Below are 22,490 nucleotides of genomic sequence, written 5' to 3' on the forward strand. Positions count from 1 at the left end.
TTTTGTGACTTCTTGGTGGACGTTTCAATGTGTTATCCCTCTAGCAGTTCACCATGTTTAAACCGAGCTCACATTTATCTCAACTCCTCTCCCAACCTCTCTGTCTGTCCATTGTGCCACATTGGCAAGTTGTCTATGTACAGGACCCATGTTATTAGTATTCTTTGCATCACCCTCAGTGTGAAGCAGCACTGTACTAACATCTTTTCTTTTTTAATGATTCAGTTCCACCCAAAGTCATAGGCTCCAATCCTGAAGTGAGCTTTGGCTTTGGCCGCATGCACCTTATCTAACCGGGGAGTGTTTCCTTCTGTCATTCTTTGAGCTGCTCCCGGTCAGAACCAACCGAGAGCCATGCTGCTGTCAGTCATTGATTTACTGGCTGCTGTTTCTGTTTCGGGCCCTATTCTAGGCTTAGAAGATTGAAAGGGAAAAAAATGATGATAGTTTTTGCCTTTGAGTTTTCCACAATTTAATGGTAGAAATAAATAGATGGTTACTGATGAGAATTTGCTAAGTATGTTCATAAAGGTCTACAGGAATTATACAGAGGAATTAACCTAGCCCGGGAAGGTTCCCCAGAAGAGGCAAAATTTCAACTGAATCTTAAAAGATGCTTAAGAATGAATTAAGGAACCAAAACATTCTAGCCAGAGGAGACACCCCAGGGACTCAGCAAGAGAGAGGCAGGCACATGTAAGGCTGACAGGCTGGGCTTTGATGGGGGGATGTGGTAGATGCTCAAATTTGAAGTTATATCCAGTTATATGTCTGCCACTTTGCTTATATAATCAAAAGGAATTTCACATTCTCTCCTAATCTCAATGGTGGCTTCATCTCTATAAAGTGAAAAGTTAGGGTAAGACAGTTCTATTTTCAGTTATTTCTTAACATATAGTGAAGAAAGCTCCCGAAAGTGCTAGGTTCTAGTGGGTATGGTAGGGGAAAGCCTGGTTAGAAACTTCAGTTTGTCTGATTTGTAGGCCAATTTGAAAGATTTGATATCTTGTTGCTAGCTTACGCCTACCCCCACACACCCCCTACCACCCCACCCCCCAACACACAGTTTTGCAAATACACAAAACAAATTTAGGTACTTTTCATTGCTTACCCTCTACCACTTTGTCTACAGTGACACTTTAGTAGACAACAGTGTGATATCCCCCACTGTATTGTCTGGGGTTTTTTCTGTCACTCCAAACCTGGCTTGAAAGCAATCCTCCTTGAAACTGTCTTATATACCACTGATGAATCCATCTTAAACTCATGTGTGATCTCCTGTTTGATAGATACTGTTGTCTTCAAGATGAAGGCCTCAGTGTCACTGTGGGATACGCTTTGGGCTACAAGGTCAGTAGTTCAAACCCATCAGTCACTGTGGGTGAGAAAGAAGAGGCTGTCTGCTCTGATAGAGGTTTACAGTCTTGGAAACCCTGTTTATAGGGTTGTGAGTCAGAATCGACTTGATGAGAGTGGGCTTGGCTTTTATTCACTCACCAATTAATTAATGAATCTTAAAGGTATGTATGCTCCTGTTTGAGAGTTCCTCCATGCCTTCAAGATCACATGCTAAGCTCAGCTCTTTAAATGGTTATTTTCTGCATTTTCCTCCATCTGGCTTAACTTTACCAGTACAGACGCGGCAGCTCATGATTGAAACTTCTGCAGCCAAATCGCACCCCTTCCCACCTTCCTCTGAAACATACTTTCAGTTATGCTGGTTTTCACCCAAAATGGGCTATTTCCAAACCCAATCTCTCCCCTCCTGACTGCCTATCTAAACTTACTCCCATCTTTTAAATCTCAGCTTAAACTTCCCTTCCTAAATCCACGTCTTCTAGCCTGAACGCAGCCCAAACAGATCAGCACTCTCTGAGTCCCGGTAGTCTTTATTATCTTCAAGATTTCTTAGATAATTCTTATTGGATGTACCTCATTTACTCTTTGAGTCTCTTCAATAGTTATGTTTTAATTATTACTCTTCATTTTCTTTTTATTAATCCTGAAGAAAGCAGGAAGAGACACAAAAGAAAATAGGTCTTTTATGTCCAGCATTCTTTGTGCTGGATTACCCCAGCTGTTTTGTTCCCTTGGAAACTTTGTTTCATTTAAAACTTTTCATGACTGTTTCACAGATAGACTCAAATGAGTTAGACAGTTTGTCCAAGGTTCCATCATGATTAGGGATAGGAACATCTGTTTCCAAATCACAGCTCCTTCTACTCAATCTTACTGCCCCATATTTTTATATTTTGGTTCTTCTACAGCATAATGATTAAAAATAAGATTATCTGCTCCCATAAAGCTATACAGCCTTGGAAGTGCAAACAGACAGCACTGCTCTGCCCTGTAGGCTGCTCTGAGTCAGAATTGACTGGGTGGGGGTGGGTGGGTAGCAGATAGTGATGGGTAAAGAGAAGCCCAGTATATGTTCCGTGTTTACCAAGCCAGATACACAGAAACATACACATCCATATATTCACTTTTTATTATTTTTCCCACTTTTTATTGTTTTTTAAATACTCTTTTAAGCTTTATTTTTGTGTCACATTTTTCCTAATAATTCTTCCATAAGAAGTAAGCAAATATGGCAAAATCGCAGTTCTGCTTTTTATCAATTTTGCAAATATTTTCTTAGGGAAACCAGTTGAAACTGTAGGCATCAAAACGAGCGTCTGACTCATCTCGATGCAGTCACCATCCATCACTCTTTTCCCTTAGTCTTATAAATAACAAAAGGATGAAGATGGGGGTGGCAGTGAAGAGCTTCATTAAAAAACATCGTTTTTCACAGTTTCATTTTCATTTTTTAAAAAAGCTTTCCAAAGCAACTGAATATATAGGCCATGAATTGTCTTCAGCTAAAAATGTTTCCTCTTTTGATAGTTTGCTTAAACTATCTTGTTCCTCTTTTCAGTCAGCAAAAGCATTAGAAAAAGAAGAACCCAGGTGAGAACGTCATTACAAACCTAGCTCAGGTTTGTAAGCTTGATATTGATAGGTTCACATCCTCTTTCGTCAAGCAGATGTAGACAGGATGCTCAATGGGTGACATTTTTATTTGCCATTTAAAGTTTACAGGGGCATTAAAATCAGTTGCATTTTCTACCCACTCGACCATCTCCTTTCCACCTTTCTGTTAGCTCGGAGGATCTGCTTCGTCAGGATGCTGGGCTCTGTATTAGAACTCCTACTGTGACGAAGCCTCGTGCTTTTTCAGAAGGGGAAAAGCAAGGCCTAATTGTGAAGAAGCTGCCTTTTCCCAGCTCAGTGATACTGAGGCGAGGGTTGGTACCCCTGTGGGAAGTTTTTAACTCACATATTCAACTATTACATCATGAGTATACCTACAGTGGTTTCAGCAGGGAAACAGGTAGAAAGCACCATGGAACAGGAGAACCGGAAAAAAAGAAAAGAAAACTTGGGATAAAATGAAAAGGCGATGTTTAAGAAATACAAGATAGTATAAAAGTACATATAACAAAAATTATAGTAAGCATCAAATACATTTTAAAAAAAGGGGTGGCAGGTAGGCTGCCTAATAAAGGCACTGAGAAGGAAAGTGAATTAAAGGTGGAAGCAGGTGGTGGTTAGGTCATTAGAGCCTGGGGGAGAAGACCTGCTGCTCTCACCACTGGGCTGTGTTTGTGGGTGCTGGGACCCCGAGGAGCTGCCTTTCTAACACAGAGGACTCTTTCCAAATGCACTCATCTTTCCTTTCAGGCTCACCTTGCTGCTGTGTCTCTGAGTGACTACCTCTCTTTGCTCCACCTAGAACATCCCAGATTCCTGTCTGCTGATTACTCACAGAATCGGTGTATACACTGTGGGTGATTTTTCTGGAAATCCCTGTGTGCTGCTCAGGCATAATCCAAATTTGTCAAACTTCAGATGGCAGCATGTTATCCATTATTTTAGACTGGCATTTTGGGCTTGGGTCCTGTGCTTTTCCTGATTATTTAAATTTTTCTAAAAATAAGAAAAGGCAGTTACAGTGAAGCCAGAGTCTGTGTTTATTTGAAATGTTCTTATAAGCATCATGCTTAAAAATATAGGGGATTTAGCCATGAAACTAGATGATGCTGAGTATGGTAAGAAAAATGCCCTTGCCTTTTAAAGGATACCAAAGAGACTTAGAGATTCTATATGTGCCAGGCCAAAGCCAGTAAGAGGTGGCAGTATCAAAATACCTATGTTGTAGTGGCTTTAATAGGAACCCTGGTGGCATGGTTGTTACATGTTGGGCTGCTAACCACAAGGTCAGCAGTTCGAAATTACCAGCCGGACAAAGAGAAGGCTTTCTACTCCCGTGAAGACTTACCAGTCTTGGAACGCACAGGAGCAGCTCTACGGTGCCCTGTGGAGTTGTTAGGAGTTGGAAACAACTCGATGGCAGTGAGTTTTTAATAGAAAAAAGTAATGATGCATATGTAGTAGGTTAAAATTTAGTAGCATAATATATCTTTAACTGGTATAGTTATGAAACCATAAAAAGGGGAAAACCGCAATTTTATAACTCGAAGAAGGACTCAAAAGGAAATTGACCTTGAACTAGTAGAAGAAGTATCTGATACCCATCTTTTATCTGGAGCACCCACTAAATGGTAGGCACTCCCCTGTTTTCATGAGCTAGATGGTTGTATGTTCAACTCGCAGATTCGAAACTTAAGACTCAAAGAGTTAGGTAACTTTACAATGGAACTTTTTAAAGTAGTAGTACTGTTGGGGCAAGCACGTCAATCCTGTACTAAAGCCCACTCCTTCCTTTAGACTTTGCTATCTTTGCTGCACTGCATTTCACAAGTAAGATCTGTAGGAAGAATTTGCTTATGAAAAGAGATGTAAGCGCTCTGGGAACAGGAATGTAAACCCTTTTGTAACTAACAGGTAGTAAAAGGCAAGAAAGAACTCTCAGAAAACCGCTTTAGTTTTGTGTTGCTCTAAAAAAGACAACCAGATGAGTGCTACAGTTTTGAATGGCTAGCCTATGAGCTGTCCAAATAAATTAGGGCTAATTTTTAAAACATTGGGCATTGATGGGTCTTAGGTTTATATTTAGCTAATTGAAACTCAAAATTCACGAATCCTTTCTAAATAGAAGTATGTAGGAATTGAAAAACATAAGCACATTTAAATTTGGACTAACCTTTGAGAAATACAGAGAGAAGCCCTATTTAAAAAGGAAATACAAATCTTCACAAAGGGGCTTCAGGAAAGAACATAGGGAAATGGAATTAAAAGATAGTGGAATCTGCCCAAGAAGTTGTTGAAGCTCCTTATATATTTTTTCCTTATGTAATAGATATCCAGAATTGACTTGTATGTGGAGGATTAGGAGATTTTCTGCTCCCATAAACATTAGTCTGGAAAAACCCACAGGAGCAGTTCTGCCGTGTCTTACTAGGAATCAGAAAGGAGTCGACAGCAGTGAGTGTGGATTAATGGAGAGGCACTCATATAAAATGTCAAAATGGGTGTATTACCGCCTATGAATTTATTCTTTCTTGAAATGATCAGTCTGTATGGGTACTGCAGTTTGAATTTTGGAAGGTATTTACTTCATAGTTATGCTTTGCTCACAGGGCAAGCCTCCCTTGGACACGTGAGCCGTTTCTGTTTATGCTGTGGGAATTAACAAAAAAGTTTTCTTGGGTATATCTTCCTTTGTTTACTTCAAGGCACAGATAACATATGTGATATAAATATGTAGACTATGTGGATTTGTGTATGTACATTTGCTCACAGCATTTTTGCCCGGGCACATTTTTAAAATGAGCCATAGTATATTCGTCTTAAATATCAACGTCTGTTAAAGATGAAGCACTTAGGGTAATGCTAAAGCACAGTACCTGCTTTCCTGTTCAAACAAAGCGAAGACAGACATTAAAGACGCGGTACGTTTCATTGCTTCTATTACACCAGAAAAATGTTAAAACGAGCAGACTAGAGTTGTTAGCAGTTAGTATCTTGGAGTGTTTCGTGCCATCCATTTCCCATGGGTTCTATCTCATCCTTAGCTTTATCTGCCACGCCTCTGGTTTATATTCTTTTAGTTACAGAACTTGCGTTAAAAAAAACATTTTGATTAATTAAACATAAAAGGCTTATATTATGAAAGCTTAGGTAAAAATCTTCCTCCAAGGCAAACAGCACAGTATTTTTTTATTCCATCCATCAAAGCCACGAAACCTGATAGAGACATCTTTATCAAAGTTGTTTACCTTGAGTGTAAAATACGGTGACATAGTTTACAAAATAAATTTTACACAACCACACAATCATACCCAATTGCCTATGTGAAACTTTCTTACCTCAGCTGTTACCTTCTCTTGTAGAATTCTAAGCTCTTGTTCTAACTGGACATTTTGGTGATTTGGCTAAGAAAGCAAAAGGGGTGGTTCGATTCAGATGAGAAAGGTCCCCTAGCAAACTGAAATGGTTTCTTTAGGAAAGAGGAAGTTTATCAATAGTCTGTTCCGGAAGTGCAATAAGCCACAAAATGACTAAGAGATGTAAGACTTTAGCAAAACTTACTTCAAAACAAATTTAGAGGTACATGATTTGAGTGCTTTTAATTAATGTTTGTAAGTAAATCATTAAGATTCTTTAATAATATGATTAGAGCATCTCAATGTGGTGTCATTTAAATATTTAGAATGCCACCCAGAGAGGGAGAGAGTCTGTCCTCTAAGGAGAAGCTGTAGTAAGCTTTCTTTAGATAAATGATGTGTTGTGTTTGTTTGACTTTCGCCAAGGTGTTGCATTTCTCAATCACTATTTTCTCCTCAAGGATTGAAAAAGATGACAAGTGTAAATGCTACACACACGGAGTAGCGCTGTCCCTGTGAGTGTCTGAGACGGTGCTGTCTTAATTAGTGTCACTGTGTGACCTCTCTCGTTTCTTTTATGCTCTACTTCTCTGCTTGACCCCTAAGGGTTGTAATGACCATTGTGATAGCTACACAGAACCCACACACGAAGCTCATGAGTATAAAGCGTTTATTAAGGGAAGTTAAGTTGTAATGTCGGTGAGAAATGCTCAGGGTAGTTGTTTAACCAGGGCATGTTACAGAGTTTCAGATCTGCTCATAAATGCCCCCAAGGGGCACACCACTCAGCTGGAAACCTCAACCTGAAAGCATTCGGTTCAAGCTCTGGGCCGGCAAACCTAACCTCCCCAAGTAAGTGCCTAGAGGGTCCCTGCACTACCAGCCAGCTTCTTGCACAAAAGCACTCATCTTTCCTCGCTGCATGGATTGGGAAGGCCGTCCCTGTCCTGTGCTCTGCTCTGGCCGGCTTCTGTTGCTGCTCCTGTGATGGTATAGCTGTCATGCGGATCCGGGAGGTTCACTGTGCTGGGATTTTGAGTCCAGAGGATGCCTCCCCGCCTAGCTCTTGCTGGTCATGAGATCCCTCTCTTTGCTTCTCAAACGACTTTTTTATACACAACAGGATGCCATTGCAGAGATTCGAAATTACTCACAGGTGAATCCTATCAGTAGCACCTCCTCCCACCCCCAACCCCCCCCCCCACTCCCCGGTCTTACAAGACCCTTAGACCCTTGCAGGGTAAGGTCGTTTGGCGGGAGTGAGAGACTTGGCTAGAAGAACCACATGAAATAATTCACTGCCCCTGAAGAGACTGTGACTCTGTCCAGGCATTAGAAAGGCTCATCTTTCTCTTGAGGAGCAGCTGCTGGTTTTGAAGTGCTAAACCTTGCAGTTAGCAGCCTGACGAGTAACCACTATTGCTACCAGGCCTCCTGGAGTACCCAATGAGATTAGCATTCTTTCCAGACGCATGATTAAGACAGAGCAGATCATAGTTTACTTAAATTATTTTGACCAAATACATGGACACAACTATTTATTTGAAATAGGTGTCGATCAATGAAAAGTAAAATGACAGGGAATCTAGGACGGATGAACCCCTCAGGACCAGCGGGAGGGAAGGGGGTGTAGAAAGGGGGAACCGATCTCGGGGATCTACATGTAACCTCCTCTCTGGGGGATGGGCAACCAGGGAAGTGGGTGAGGGGAGATGCCGGGCAGTGTACGATAGGATAGATGAATAATTTATAAGTTATTAAGGGTTCATGAGGGAGGGGGAGCGGGTAGTGAGGGGGAGGGAAAAAAGGAAACAGCTGATTCCAGGAACCCAAGTAGAAGGCGAATTTTGAGAATGATGAGGGCAACGAATGTATAAGGGTGCTTTACTCAGTTGGTGTATGTATAGATGTGATAAGAGTTGTATGAGCCCCAATAAAATGATTTATTAAAAATACATTTAATAAAATAGATGTTTAAATAAAAGTAAAATGAGTTGGGAATTATATGTTAAAGGAGATGCTAACTAAGGTAAAGTGTAATGAAAACAGTAGAAGTCGGTCAGAATAACAATGTATTTGAACAGCTCACTTAGCTGCTAGCTGCTTTCTTCATTTGAACAAGGGAGGTCCTAATACCTAATTTACAAACTTCTTATGGGTATTCAATAAATGTAACGTGCCTGACATAGTAATAGACACAGTAATTATTAACCCTGGCCTTCACGAGTCTCAGTTGACTTGGCACCAAGTAGATTTGCTTCCCCTTGATCACTACAGAGGAGCACAGGCATTAAGACCTGGTTCATGGAAAAATGGGAATAAAAGATAATGGAAGTTTCCTATGAACTTTTTAAAGCCCACTTGCATATAGAATTTATTTAATATATACATCAACACGAACACAGTTGAAACCATTTCCTACATATACAATTCAGTGACATTGATGATGGTCTTCTGAAGTGTGTGACTTATTCTCACATAATTTCTGTGTTGTTTCCCCCATTACCATCGTCTGGCTGCCCTCTAATTTTCCTACCTGGTCTTTGGAGATGCTGTTGTCATTTGTCACATAGCGTAGAACTTAAAAGAGCACAATTCGGAGGCAGATATTCTCGTATGAAGCTCAACGATTGGTTTTAAAGAAGACTTCAGGGGGGGTGTTAATGTTTAGCATTTAAAGCCCATCAACTTTTATGACCCTAGAAAATCTGGGTTCCATGAGAATTTGAGATTCTGTTATTTATCACCCCTCCCCCTTTTTTATTAGGATTTCTCTATACAATCTTTGATCAGAAATACTCAGTAATGGCAAGGCACCACCCAATTCTGGTCTGAAAGCCAAGGAGACAGTTGCTCACAGAGACAATTGGCCATACTTCCATTTCTTTCCAGTTGTTGATTTTCTTAACTTTGAACTGCTTTACCTATTCAGGGACCTCTTTCTGTTCTTTATAAAGTTGAGGATTCATTTTTCCATATCTGTAAAGAAAGCAAGTTGGATTTTTTAAAATCAAGATAGTGTTGAATATGTAGGCTGTTTTGGATAGTATCTATATCGTCCAGTCCATGAACATGGAACATTTTCCCATATTTAAGTCTTTCACATTCCTGGTTAATTTTGTTTTTAGGTGTTCTTTTAGATGCTGTTGTATGGAATCATTTCCCTTTGAGATTTCTCATTGCTGATATATAGATAGACCCAACAATTTTTTTGTATACTGACCTTATACCTTACATCTTTGTTAAATTCCCTATTATCACTGGAAGTTTCGTGTTAGACTCTTTGGGATATTCTATATGGATTATATGTCCCACAAATAGAGATAATTTTACTTCTTTTGTAATTTGGATCCCTTTTGTGTACGACCAGGACTCCTAATACAATATTAACTAGCAGTGGCAAGATAGGCATCATTGCCTTGGACCCAATCAATGTCAAAGCACTCACTTTTTCCATTGTGATATTGACTATTGACTTCTCTTTCTTTTTTTAAATTTAACATTTTTATTTTATGTTGCATGCTACTACGATGCTTTAGAATGAGCCAGACTTCATAGGAAATCAAATAACATGATTTTGTATATATTCTTTTAAAAAATACTTTTATTGGGGGCCCTTACATCTCTTATCACAATCCATACATTCATCCAGTGTGTCAAGCACATTTGCACATAAACTGCCATCATCATTTTCAAAGCATTCTCTTCCACTTGAACCCCTGATAATCAGCTCCCCATTTCTTCCTCCTCCCTCACGAACCCATAGGTTATAGATTATTTTTCCATATCTTACATCATCTTCCGTCACCTCTCCCCCACTTTTCCATTATTCATCCCCCTGGGAGGGGGTTCTAGATTGATTCTGTGACCAATTTCCCTTTTCTCCCCCCACGATCCCCTAATCCTGGTATCACTACTCCTTGTTGGCCATGAGGGGTCTATCTGTCCTGGATTCCCTTTGTTGCAGGCTCTTATCTGTAGCAGTGTGCATGCTCTGATCTAATCAAATTTGTAAGGTAGAGTTGAGGTCACGATAGTGGGGTGAAGGAAGCACCAAAGAACTAGAGGAAAGTTGTGTGTTTCGTCGGTGCTGTACTGCACGCTGACTGGCTCATCTCTTCCCTGTGACCCCTCTGTGAGGGGGTGTCCAATTGTCTACAGATGGGCATTTCCACTCCATGCCTGCACCCCCTTCTCTCCCCATTCACCTTGGATATGGTTTTATTCTGGGTTTTAGATGCCTGATACCTGATCCCGTCGACGCCTCATGATCGCACAGGCTGATGTGCTTCTCCCATGTGGGCATTGTTGCTTCTGAGCTAGATGGCCACTTGTTTATCTTCAAGCCTATAAGACCCCAGACTCTATATATCTTTTGATAGCTGGACACCATCAGCTTTCTTCACCACATTTGCTTATGCACCCATTTTGTCTTCAGCAATCGTGTCAGGAAGGGAGCATCACAGAATGCCAGATTGTTAGAACAAAGTGTTCTTGTGTTAAGGGAGTACTTGAGTTGAGGCCCAGTGTCTTGTCTTTAACCTTCATTCTTAACATTATAGATATGAGTACATGGTTCTATGCCCCTCTCAATATATATACATACAACACACACACACACACACACACACACGTCCATGTCTGTATTTAGGCATAAATGTCCTTTGCCTCCTGGTTCTTCCATCTATTTCCTTTTTACTTTCCTTTTGTCCCACCATCATCTTTGGTCTTCATTCGGGTCTTAGTAACTCCTCACTGCTACGTTGCCCTTGATTGAACCCCACTAGGCATCCTATGACCTTCCTTCCCTTGATTTTACTTCATGTATTGTTCCCTTGTCCCTAGGTTGGTTCCCCCCGCTTCCTTTCTTCCTCCTCCCCTTCTCTTTTATCTAGATAGACATGCAGATACATTAATAAGTGCAAAAAACAGGCAAAGCCAAAGAAACAAAGGGAGTCAAAACCAACATAACATTAACAAGAGCAAAGAACTAAAACAAAATAATAATAACAAAAAGAAAGCCAATGACAAAAATGGAAAAGCCTATAAAGATTTCAAGGTGTGTTTATTGGCTTTTACGAGTGTTTTCCCATCGAGTCTGATGGGACTGTTGACTTTTCCTATGTGCCCTGAGCCTCGCTCAGGAACTTCCTTCTCCCCTAGTCTTCCTAAGGGTAGACCTCGTTCTTATTTAAATACTTATACACTGTTAAGAAAGGAATTGCTATTTTGTTTCTTAGCATAATATACAGGTGAATGTATCTTAAAATGCTATAAACGTGAATCACTGTTTAAAATCCTTAAACATATCGGGTGGACCATAATAATCAGAGAAAGTAAACATTTTGTTTAAGAATAACTTATTTAATTTGAGCTCAAAGGTACCTTCCCTGTCATCCTTAAGTGCCTGTCACGTGTGGAACGAACAACTTGTTATGTTCTAGGAGCGTCCTTGGCCCTCCTTCAGAGGATGGATGTCTAATAACCAAGCAGCAGGGATGAATTTTAAAGATGTCTGCCACTCAAAACTTGGTTTTATGATAATAATTTGGCCTGTATGTTGAATATAAGGTCTACTTGATTGTTAGTTTTTAAATGATACAACTTGTTTCAAGTGATATGAATCATTTCCTCTGGAAAATATCCATTTATAATATTTTATTCAAGGAGTGCTTTGTAATTACCACTATTCTAATCTACAACCTCAACTTTTAAATCTATAGAGAATTGTGCTTTGCCCAGTTTTATTTACAGCCAGGGCCATTGTCCCCTCATTTAAAAATGTAACCTAGACCTTTGGAACCACAAAACTTTCAGAGACAAATGTGATGACCAGAGCAGTGCGGAAACACGACCAGTGCCTGGGGCTCTCCCGCCCACTGGACTACTTCTGACTCAGCTGGGGCTCAGTGTGGACGGCTTCAAAAAGCTTTGCAGGTGGTTCTGACAGGCGGTCAGGAGGAAGCACACTAACATGCCCGGAGAGAAAATTGTGGTCTTGCAATAAAGGGGGAAAGCTGCCCCACTGCCCACAATGAAGGCCCAACTGTGGCCTTCCTTTAGTCAGCGTGCCTTGCCGTGTCCATTGTGAAGATGAGGTCTTGCTTTAAGTCTAAGTCACTCTTTTCCTTCACGCTAACTTTTTGAGGGTTAAATAATTAGGCTTTCTATATTTGATCAAAACTCACTTCCATGCCTCCTTTTTCTTAGGTCACATGGGATATTACTGAAAATCACAAGAACAGGTACTAAACAACAAACTTGGCCATCTTTCAGGCTACATTGGCATCCTTGAAGTCCAAAAATTAGACAGATTTTGGAGAGTTGCTATTAATATTCTAATAAGCATTTATAGAAGAGAGATGCATGTTACACTTAAAACAGTAAGACACACTTTACATTTACAGTTAACCTTCTGGTGTGGCTACAGATCTCATCTGGATAGTCGAACCTGGTGTCATATTGATCTTTGTAGCATGTTTTCTAAGAATAAAATTAGTACAGATATACATAGTCACCATTTTATTGAACTAGTCTTCATTTATTATACAAAATTAAGATGTTTAATATTTATAGTAGAAAAACCATTTCTGTTGCATGCCACATGCAAAGATGCAAACATCTAGCCTAATATGAGCTGTGTTGCAGTATGGACTGGTAAGGCTTCTGTGCCACATTTCAGCAAAAACAAAAATGCACCATTAAAGTTATGCAGTTCAGTGCTATACATTAGGAATTCAGCTTCCATTGGGTGCTGAAGCACATGCTTGGCTCCAAAGTCCTCAAGTATACCTCTATTCAAAGAACTGGAGCTGTGTATTGAATGTTTCCTTCCATACTTCTGCTGGCCAGCTCTCTCTCGACTCATCTTACAAACCTTTCCCGAATGCTTGCTTGTCTTGTTGTTTGCTTTTTAAAATATCCATTGTCAAGACAAGGTGCACAGTTCAAGTAATTCCGTACACAGGCTGCTTCTCCCTCTCCCACCTGCTTGAATCCACATGGTAAGGCCCCACATGTCAGATTTTCGACCCATAGACCAACACTTTGCCTTTAAATACCAAGCTTCATTTTCACTCCATCATCTTTCTCCTTGCGACTTTGTGATTTTCTTCGTTCAGGCGTCTGTCAGCGAGGGAGTTTTTTCGGTTCCTCCTCCGTCTTTCCTTCCCCTTGCAGCTGGGAGCCCCCCGTGGACCGCATCATTAGGTCCGGCCCTGTGAGCTGTCTTGCTCTTTTCCAAGTGTCCGAATCTGCGGGCCACAGACCACTGCTTGCCAGAAAATCGCCATTGCTTCGAGGCTGCCGCTTGCCTGCTGGTTTTGCTCTTCGGAGAGTTGAGACCTTGTTTGCCAGAATCACCGTGGAGAGAAATAGGAGGGCACAGATGAGGAAAAGCACCGCGATGATAATGAAGCAAATTAGCATGGCCACTTTGTGGTTGTTCTCATCACAGACACCCTCTTTGAGAATTCCACTCTGGCTCTTGCTTGTGCTTTCAATGTTCTGTACGGTTGGAGAACTCTTCCTGACCACAACAGGTGTGTAAAGCTCCTGCTCAGATTCAGGAGTTAAGGATGTCATGGGAGATGGTGTTGCTGTCTCAGAATTACCTCGATCACCTCCATCAGGAGCTGGATGGTTTGTGGTAGTGTTTTCACCTTGGTTTTTGCCTGTCTTGTTTTGAATAGCTGGGTCCCAAGCAGTGTGGTTAAGCCACAGGTGGGTATAGTTGGCTCTTGTTCCCGAGGCGAGGGGGAACAATGTCACCAGGAAGGCCAGATGGAGGCACTGCTCGGTGAGTTCCATGCCCGTCAGGGACAGCAGGTAATCTGTGGAGGTAGCAGTGTCATTGGTTAATTTGGGAAAGAACACAGGGTTCTGGTTTGGGCGAGTATAAGTGAGAGCTAGACTCGTGCTTACCGTTTACTCAACTAACGTCCTGCTCAGCTAAAATGTGCTTCTTATTACTCTGAGGCTTTGTAGAAAGCAATGTTCTAAACCCTGTCACACTTTTAGATGCTGGAAATTAGCACTACAAATAACTGCTAATCATTTTACACTGAATACTTTCTGTAGTCTCTTCCTTTCAAACATATTAGACTTTGGCTTTGAGTCAGTTACTTCTGCTTTTAACTTTTTTGATTCCTCCTTTTAAGACAAATAAGAATGAAGGCTCCTTCTGCAGAAACTCCCCACCCTCGAATCAATGTGTCATCGGCCTTAATATTCAAGGAGAAAGTGCCCAGGAGGCACTTGGTGCTTCGTGCCTGGTCTTTTTTTTAAAATGGGGGTTAAGTAGAAACAAAAGAAAATGGACTTCCCAAGGGGATGAACAACAGAAACGTGGGTGAATGGGAGACAGTGAATGGTGTAAAATAGGAAAATTAAAAATAATTTTTAAATTATCAAAGGTTCATGATAATTACGTTATCATTATATATCGGGGGTGGGGGGAGCTGATGCCAAGGGCTCAAATAGAAAGAAAACGTTTTGGAAAGGATGATGGCAACATATGTATAAATGGTGCTTGATACAGTTGATGTATGGATTGTTATAAGAGCTAGAAGAACCCCCAATAAAATGATTTATTAAAATTTAAAAAAGAAAATGGAGTTCAAATAGAAATTCAAGGTGTTCTTTTTGTTTCTTGGATATTTATCTTGAAGTATGTAACAAAGTTTAGAAAGGAAAAATGTATTCCTAGAATTTGTGAAGCAGTTCTTTTCACCCCTTTCCCTTGCGTTACAGTGCCTGCTGGAAACAGGCTTGCTAGTCCAGTGTCAGAACTTGCAAAGAAAAAGAAACAGAATGGAGGTGGGTGGGTAGGATAATCTCAAAGACTCACAGAGTTACTGATTTTTGTTCATCATCATTTATACTTAGCCTTTTTCTACAAATTTAGTTTTGAAAAATAATTTGTACAATTAAAAAAAGCTAGAGAGTTTCAGAACTGGAAAACAAGACCACAAGTGCTTCAAAATTAATTGAAAAAAAAATGAGTGTCAGTGTTCAAACTCTGAGCTCCTTCGAAATCAGTACAAAAAGGAGGTGGACACATTCCTCTTCACCACATGAAGAATTTAAATAGAAGTGGCGTGTTCATTGAAGGTGCTGGTAATCCAGCAGGAAAGATTTATCACCATCATTCAGATAACTTTTCTATAATATTCTACCAAGTTGTATAAGCTAATTTTTTTGACGAAAAATAACAATACAGGACTCTTTCCTGTATAAGCTAATTTGATGAAAATATTTTAAGGGAACTGGAAACAAAGAAACAATAAACTTCATTGTTCTCCTGAGATTTTCAAAATGAAGTTGCCTATTTGAAACCCCAGTGTATTTTATAAACGTTCTCAAACTTAGAAGTACATGGGAGCCATCAAGCTTTGGGGGTTTTTTGTTTACTTTTTAATGAAGATACGGTTACTAGTCCAGGAACCATGCTTTGACTGTCAGTTTTAGAAGAAATAGTTTATTATATGTCATTAGATGGCATCAGTGTATAGAAATCAAGAAGAATAAATGTGATAGACTCTGTTATAGAAGCAAAAGTAGCATATAGTAAACAACACCAACGACAAGCTAACTTTTCCGGTGATGTCTTATGTCCATAATAGGAAAAACTCTCGTTAATTGTTCTAGAATTAAGATTATTTTTGTAGGTTAGAGAGCTAACGATACAGTACAGAGATTTTCATGTAACAACACTCTGCTTCAACTTTTAAATCAAATGGCATAAATTGAGCTACTCTATGATTTTTGTCACAAGAATTTAGGTTAGCAAATGATTTACATCTTTTTATACTAAACTAGACTTTGACATTAGATGGTGAAATTATTTAAAGTGGGTTATTCTGGTTACATTAGTTCATCAACAATGTAAGATGCATCATCGCATTCAGACACATTTCTCGGAGCTTAACCACGGGATAGATAATAGGGCCGCTGTTGATTGTCTTCAGCCAGATGTACCATAGTACCATCCCCAAATAAACAAACTGTTGACAAAGTAGAGTTTCTCCTTATCCTTACCGATACTGAGAATTGAGGATGGTCTCTTCACCATCAACTTATGCCATGGGGACTGGGTTATATTATCTAACATTTTCAATAAAATTCATAATGCCTAAGTATACTAGGCATGAGAAATTTTATGTTTAAACCCTCCCCCCCAAGTAAGACATTCCAAACTGAGCTCCTTAATCTTAATTTAAAACTCCACATTAAGTAAATCTTTCTACTTCCCATGTAAATTGTACTTACTACCACAGGAGATAAAGGATACATGCTCACACACTGCTTGGTCAGTGCAAGTTTCAGGACCATTTGGAAGCACTTCTTGAGCAGAAGGGAGAGGGCATAAGAAAAGCCAGATATGCGACCTACCTTATGAAATGCTTGGCCAAAATCTGTTTCTATTGGGATTTTAATAAACCACGTCTTTTCTTGTCTTGAAGCACAGCTTCCAAGTAATTTAGAGCTGCGTAGACTTGGAGATCAAGAACTTTAAAGAAAATCAGCAGTAAAAGGATGTGCTGCTAGCTTTCCACGTGTAAAGCCAAACCACAGATGGATGACACATTTCCTTTCAGCTGCAACTGAAGCACGTGTCAGAGGGAGGAAAAAACCTCTAACTTGTCTAGCTGGCCACTGGCCTGACAGGAGCCTTTGTAGAATAAATCCCGCCTCCAGAGCAGGGCAGCTTTTCCATTTACAGCCCTTTGACCATCAGATGATCGTTCAGAAAGGATTATGAACGGCATCTTCTCTGCAACCTTAAACTCTTAAGTCCAAATAGTATTTGTATACCTATGCCGATTTGATAGCGTGAGTTAGAGACCTGGGGTATTGGCCCAATAATAAGAGACAGTGGTTCTTAAAATCAACAGCTCAAATCATGGAACTGCGAAAGGATTTGGGGAAATAGCTAGCTTACTTGAGGAAGAACATGCCTCTGTGTTGTGTATGTAAGTGAAACCATGACAGTAATGATGGGTTCAAGCACAGCAGCACCTGGGAGGATGGCACGGGGCTGGGTAATGTGTCATTCTGTTGTACACAGCTCCATTATGACCAGGACGAGCGTGACGGCACCTAACAGCAAAGCAACAAAGTAGATCTGTTTTTTCCTCCCAAAGTGGTGGTTCCTTATTAGCTGTTTCTGTTCCTGCTTGCTGCATCCTTTGTCATCTCGGCAGACGCTTGATTCACAGGTTTTTTTCATTCAAGTTCTTTCTTTCAGCCCTGCTCGTCCTTTAGATTGTGTTGATCCTTATATCCTATTCTTAGGTCAATTTCTTTCCTATTTTTGTTGTCATAACAGTATTTTAGATCCTTATTAAGCCATAATTAGACAATTACTGTAATATTTTTACTAACCCCCTCTCAACTCCTTATTTCATTTTGTATATATCACCCTCTTTAACCCGTGATTCAGGAATGCTTGTGCACATAAGTCAGATCAGAAGATTGTTTAAAAACCAAGAAAAGTTCAAGAGCCCACTCCATAGATTCATATTTAATAGGTCTGGGCTGCAAAAACCTCACTGCCATCGAATCATTTCTGACTCAAAGCAACCCTATAGGACAGGGTAAACTGCCCCTGTGGGTTTCTGAGACGCTTATGGAAATAGAAAGCATAGTCTTTCTCCCGCCAAGTAGCTGGCGGTTTAGAACTGCTGACTTTGTGGTTAGCAGCCCAACTTGTAACCCCTTCACCACCAGGGCTCCTTCAGGACCAAGCAAGTTCAATTTTATCAAGCACCACAGTTGATTCTGATTGATGCTGGTGATGCACAGATCCGACTGCGGAAAATACTGAGTCCCCAGAGAACATGGAAGCCCTTTGGTTGAACAGTTTTCTTTTCACGACTAATCTGTTCTGCGTTTGTTTCAGCTTGCTCTCTCCAGACTTTTCCACATGAGCCCTTCATTTCAGCTGAGCTTGCGGACTATTCCCTCAACACTTCCAGTTGCTGGTTTCGTTTCTGTGTTGTCTCTCTCTGTGAGTCCTTCCTGTTCTCTCTTCTTGTCGCCTTCGAATCTCCTCTCTTACCCAGATCAGCCCCTGCGTATTCTAGGTACCTTCATTGACTACCTACATCGTATTGATCTCACCTTGGTCTGAACCCAACACTGTCTTTTTCTCTGTAATGATTATATGTTGCCTCCCTTCTCTTAAATTTTTCTTTTAAGATCCTTTAACTTGCCATATTGCATCTTATCTCGTCTAAAAAGATTAAGATGAGGATATTTATTATATTAAAACTCTCAAAGTGAGAATATCTTAGTCTGCTTTGTAGTTCTATCACTATAGAATCATCAAATGTAGAATATTATGGGGCATGCTAATATGAATTGTTTTAATTTTAAATTCTAGTAAAATGTTCTATAGGGCTTTCTCCTGGTCCTTGTTATGGCTGCTGAAATTGGCTAGTACTCTTAATGGTTCTAAGTACTGTCTGTCCTAACATGGCTAAATGAAAAAAATGGTGAGGGATTATCTAAAACTCAAATATTGTAGTCAGGGCCCATTTCTTAGCTCCTTCTCTATCGTTTTTAGACCGGCTTTCCATTCACATTCTAAGAAATGAGCTAGCAGCTCCCGTGGCTACATATTTCCTTATTTATAAAGAAAAAGTCTCATTTTTTAGGAAGTAAAACCAAAATCCTTGATGTAGGCTTCTTTGGTTGTACGTTCATTGGTGAGCCCAGCTCTCTGGTCCAGTTGGGTACAAGGATCAACTAAAGCCGTTTCCAGGAGCCCCCCTGGTAGGTATTGGGCTGCTAATTGTAAGATTAGTTGTTCAGACTCACTAACTACCCTGGGCGAGAAAAACATAGCTGTCTGCTCTTAAGAGATTTACATTCTGAGGTCTTATATGCAAATCCGAATTGACTGGATGGGGGGGGGGGCGTGGAGTAGTAAGCCGTTTCCCTTCACTCCAAGCTCCAGTCATCACACCTACACTGTTCCGCTGGGACATGTGAAAGGCTTGGAGACAACCATCTCTGTTTACTGCTTCACTAGCCTCCTGCCTTGATAGGGAGGTTGGGGTTATGCTGACGATTCATCTCTTCCTGTTCGCTACAGAACCGATGGAAAGAATGGATCCGAACTTTGTGTGATTGTGTTACATTGATCTTTGTGTAGAACTACATAAAACAAAGGAATACCATAGATTCGTGATGCTTACATGCATATTCAGAACCCTGTTTTCAGTTTGTCCTTTTTGTCATCTGTTTCAGGTTCAAAACCGGCCAAATCAATGGTGACTTGCTGATATACCACGTCTTGCTGACTTTAAAGCCATATTATGCAAAGCCGTATGAAATTGTGGTGGACCTTACCCATACCGGGCCAAGCAATCGCTTTAAAACAGACTTTCTCTCCAAGTGGTTTGTGGTTTTTCCTGGCTTTGCTTATGACAATGTCTCCGCAGTCTACGTCTACAACTGTAACTCCTGGGTCAGGGAGTACACCAAGTATCACGAGCGACTGCTGACCGGCCTCAAAGGCAGCAAAAGGCTCGTTTTCATCGACTGCCCCGGGAAGCTGGCCGAGCACATAGAGCACGAGCAACAGAAACTGCCCGCTGCCACCTTGGCTCTAGAAGAGGACCTGAAAGTATTCCACAACGCTCTCAAGTTGGCTCACAAAGACACCAAAGTTTCTATTAAAGTGAGTTTCAATCTCTGCTATAGAAATGATTCATCGCCTTTCCTCGCTAGCCAGGCTTCATCCTGGCTGTCTAGGTGACAACCCCACCCCGAGCTAGTCAAATGCAAAGTCAGCTCAGAGTAGGAAAGCCAAGACAGCGCTTCATGGAGGTCTGTGCAAGATGGAAGGGGAGGAGGGTACCTCACTATGTCCTGGCTTGGGCTGGAGCTGGGAAATTTTGCTGTGTCTTCCTGCCTACAAATGGGTAGGAAATAGAGAATGGAAATTACTTAGCTAGAGTTCTGAGTAGGCCATGTGCTTTGCAGATTGTGGAATATGAACCTGCAGGATTAAATCAACATAGCATTTGTCAGTAGGATTCTTCACCTTCTTTAAAAGCAAAACGTAATTTTTTTAATGTTTTCAGTATTTTAAGAGCATTTTGTAAGAGTCATTATTGACTGGTTGAATATAGAGTGGTGTTAACGCTTCCTTCGATAGCAAATGTGGTGTTTTGATTGGTTGGTTGGTGTGGGTGACCCCCCGAAGACTACACAGGGTTTTAATTTTAATTTTCTACCCCTCACCCCCCAACTATTACTTTCCAGGTTGGTTCTACGGCTGTCCAGGTAACCTCAGCAGAACGAACGAAAGTGCTGGGACAATCAGTCTTTCTAAACGATATCTATTATGCCTCAGAAATCGAAGAGATCTGCCTAGTGGATGAGAACCAGTTCACCTTAACCATTGCAAACCAGGGCACACCACTCACCTTCATGCACCAGGAGTGTGAAGCCATTGTCCAGTCTATCATCCACATCCGGACACGCTGGGAGCTGTCACAGCCTGACTCCATCCCCCAGCACACCAAGATTCGCCCAAAAGACGTCCCTGGAACTCTGCTCAATATCGCTTTGCTCAATTTGGGCAGCTCAGACCCTAGTTTACGGTAGGTAAGCCCCTCATCATTGCACTTTAACTTGCTTCAGGGTTTGTTGCTTGTAAATTGAAATCGCTTAATAACCATTTAAAGCAGTTTCTGTCTTAATACTGTAAATAGGAAGGTATGCTATGCTGGTTAACCAGCGTGGCTTCATCAAGTTCTAGGGTATTCACATGAGCTTTGGAATTCTGGACAAAATGATTCACACTAAACCAGTGTATGTTCTTTCTCCGGGAAACTTACATGTGAAACAGAGAAAATGTTACTTCTTTAAAAGGTCTACCCCTAAATTAAGTCTCTTCTCTTCTGAGCCCTCTAATTAAATATCCCCATGTTCAGAACGATGTCACTATTAAGTTTCCTAGCAGTCAAATCTGGTTAGCATTGTTTGACAAGGAAGGCCCGATGTTAAATAACACAAATAATAGCAGTATTACATATTTTTCATTTAATGTGACGTTTTTCAAGTTCTTGAGAAAAATCTTAAGACAAATATAGAAGGCCTCCGACTACAGTGTAATTGGTTCTGTTTCTGTTTAGTGGTTTGAATGAGGGCACGGGAAGAGCAGGGAGTGTGGGGTCAGGAGATTTGCTTTCAATTTAGGTCTGTCACTCTTATGCCTGACTTTGGGAAAGCCACTGATACTTTCCGAGCTCTAGTTTCCTCGATTGTCAAACAAAGTTAGCAAGCCTTTCTTCCACTGCTACAGGAGTTTAATAAAAAGTATTTGTGGCACCGTGGGTTAGGTATTGGACTTGTAACCATAAGGTTGGTGGTTCAAACCCGTAGCTGGATGTATACGACTGTCTGCTCCTGTTTGGTTTGTTTGTAAAGAGTTAGCAGACTCAGAAACCCTATGTAGAGTCACTGTAAGTTAGAATCTACTCGATGGCAGTAGATGTGTTCTTTGTTTATTTTAGTATAGTATTACACTTAGTTGTTGTTCAGTACATGTTAGCTCTTCCCTCCTGCCTTTTTCATACTTTCATGCCCCTTCTTCTTTTCCACAATGACCTTTTTACGTTAGGATAATTCCTTAAAGACTGTCGAGATTTTTACTGATAAATGTTTGTAGTTTCAGAAAAATCTTCCCTCAGGTTCATTAACATACCCAAGTTTTATATTGAGCCATTTAGGATTCCAGCCCCCCCTTACTTTAGAGGGGGGAAGAAAAGTAGCACAATGATTCCTTATCTTACCTGACCCCCAACCTCCCAGAAAGTGTAGGTAAGACTGGTGTGACCTCAGAAGGTCTGTGACACCTACCTACCCTAGTCAGAGGAGCTTCAGCCCTTTAGAGCTCCTTAAGATACAGAGCCAAACCCGTGTGAAATGTTCAACTCAGCCATCTACAAATTGGTAAGAGTTCAGTTTAAAAAGAGTAACATGAAGATGCTCATTTTCGCAAATTGGAACTATCAGCTTGTCTCCAGGCTCACAGCCTTCTCGTATCCATTAACCTGAGGGAACAGACACTCTTCCCCAGGGGAAGACAGCTGCTTGCTTTCGCTGAAACATGCCATCCCTGTCTGGTGGTTGCCTGTGAAAGTT

The 22,490-nt window shown here is 40.7% G+C and overlaps 2 protein-coding genes across 5 annotated transcripts in view; one reads left to right on the top strand and one right to left on the bottom strand.

Annotated features, from left to right (window-relative positions):
• Window positions 1-22,490, top strand: part of NF1 (neurofibromin 1) — a 268,504-nt gene that overhangs the window by 202,868 nt on the left and 43,146 nt on the right. For all 4 annotated transcript variants that reach the window (XM_075561360.1, XM_075561359.1, XM_075561358.1 and 1 more), the window contains 2 exons: window positions 19,584-20,016; window positions 20,604-20,944. In XM_075561360.1, coding sequence (XP_075417475.1) covers window positions 19,584-20,016; window positions 20,604-20,944 — 774 coding nt within the window. The remainder of the gene's footprint in view (window positions 1-19,583; window positions 20,017-20,603; window positions 20,945-22,490) is intronic.
• EVI2A (ecotropic viral integration site 2A) lies at window positions 12,796-14,154 on the bottom strand. The gene has a single exon (XM_075559248.1). It carries the CDS (start codon window positions 14,136-14,138, stop codon window positions 13,458-13,460), a length of 681 nt encoding a protein of 226 aa, XP_075415363.1. The 5' UTR covers window positions 14,139-14,154; the 3' UTR covers window positions 12,796-13,457.

This window comes from Tenrec ecaudatus, chromosome 10 (genome assembly GCF_050624435.1).
Source record: "Tenrec ecaudatus isolate mTenEca1 chromosome 10, mTenEca1.hap1, whole genome shotgun sequence".
Taxonomy (NCBI): Eukaryota; Metazoa; Chordata; class Mammalia; order Afrosoricida; family Tenrecidae; genus Tenrec; species Tenrec ecaudatus.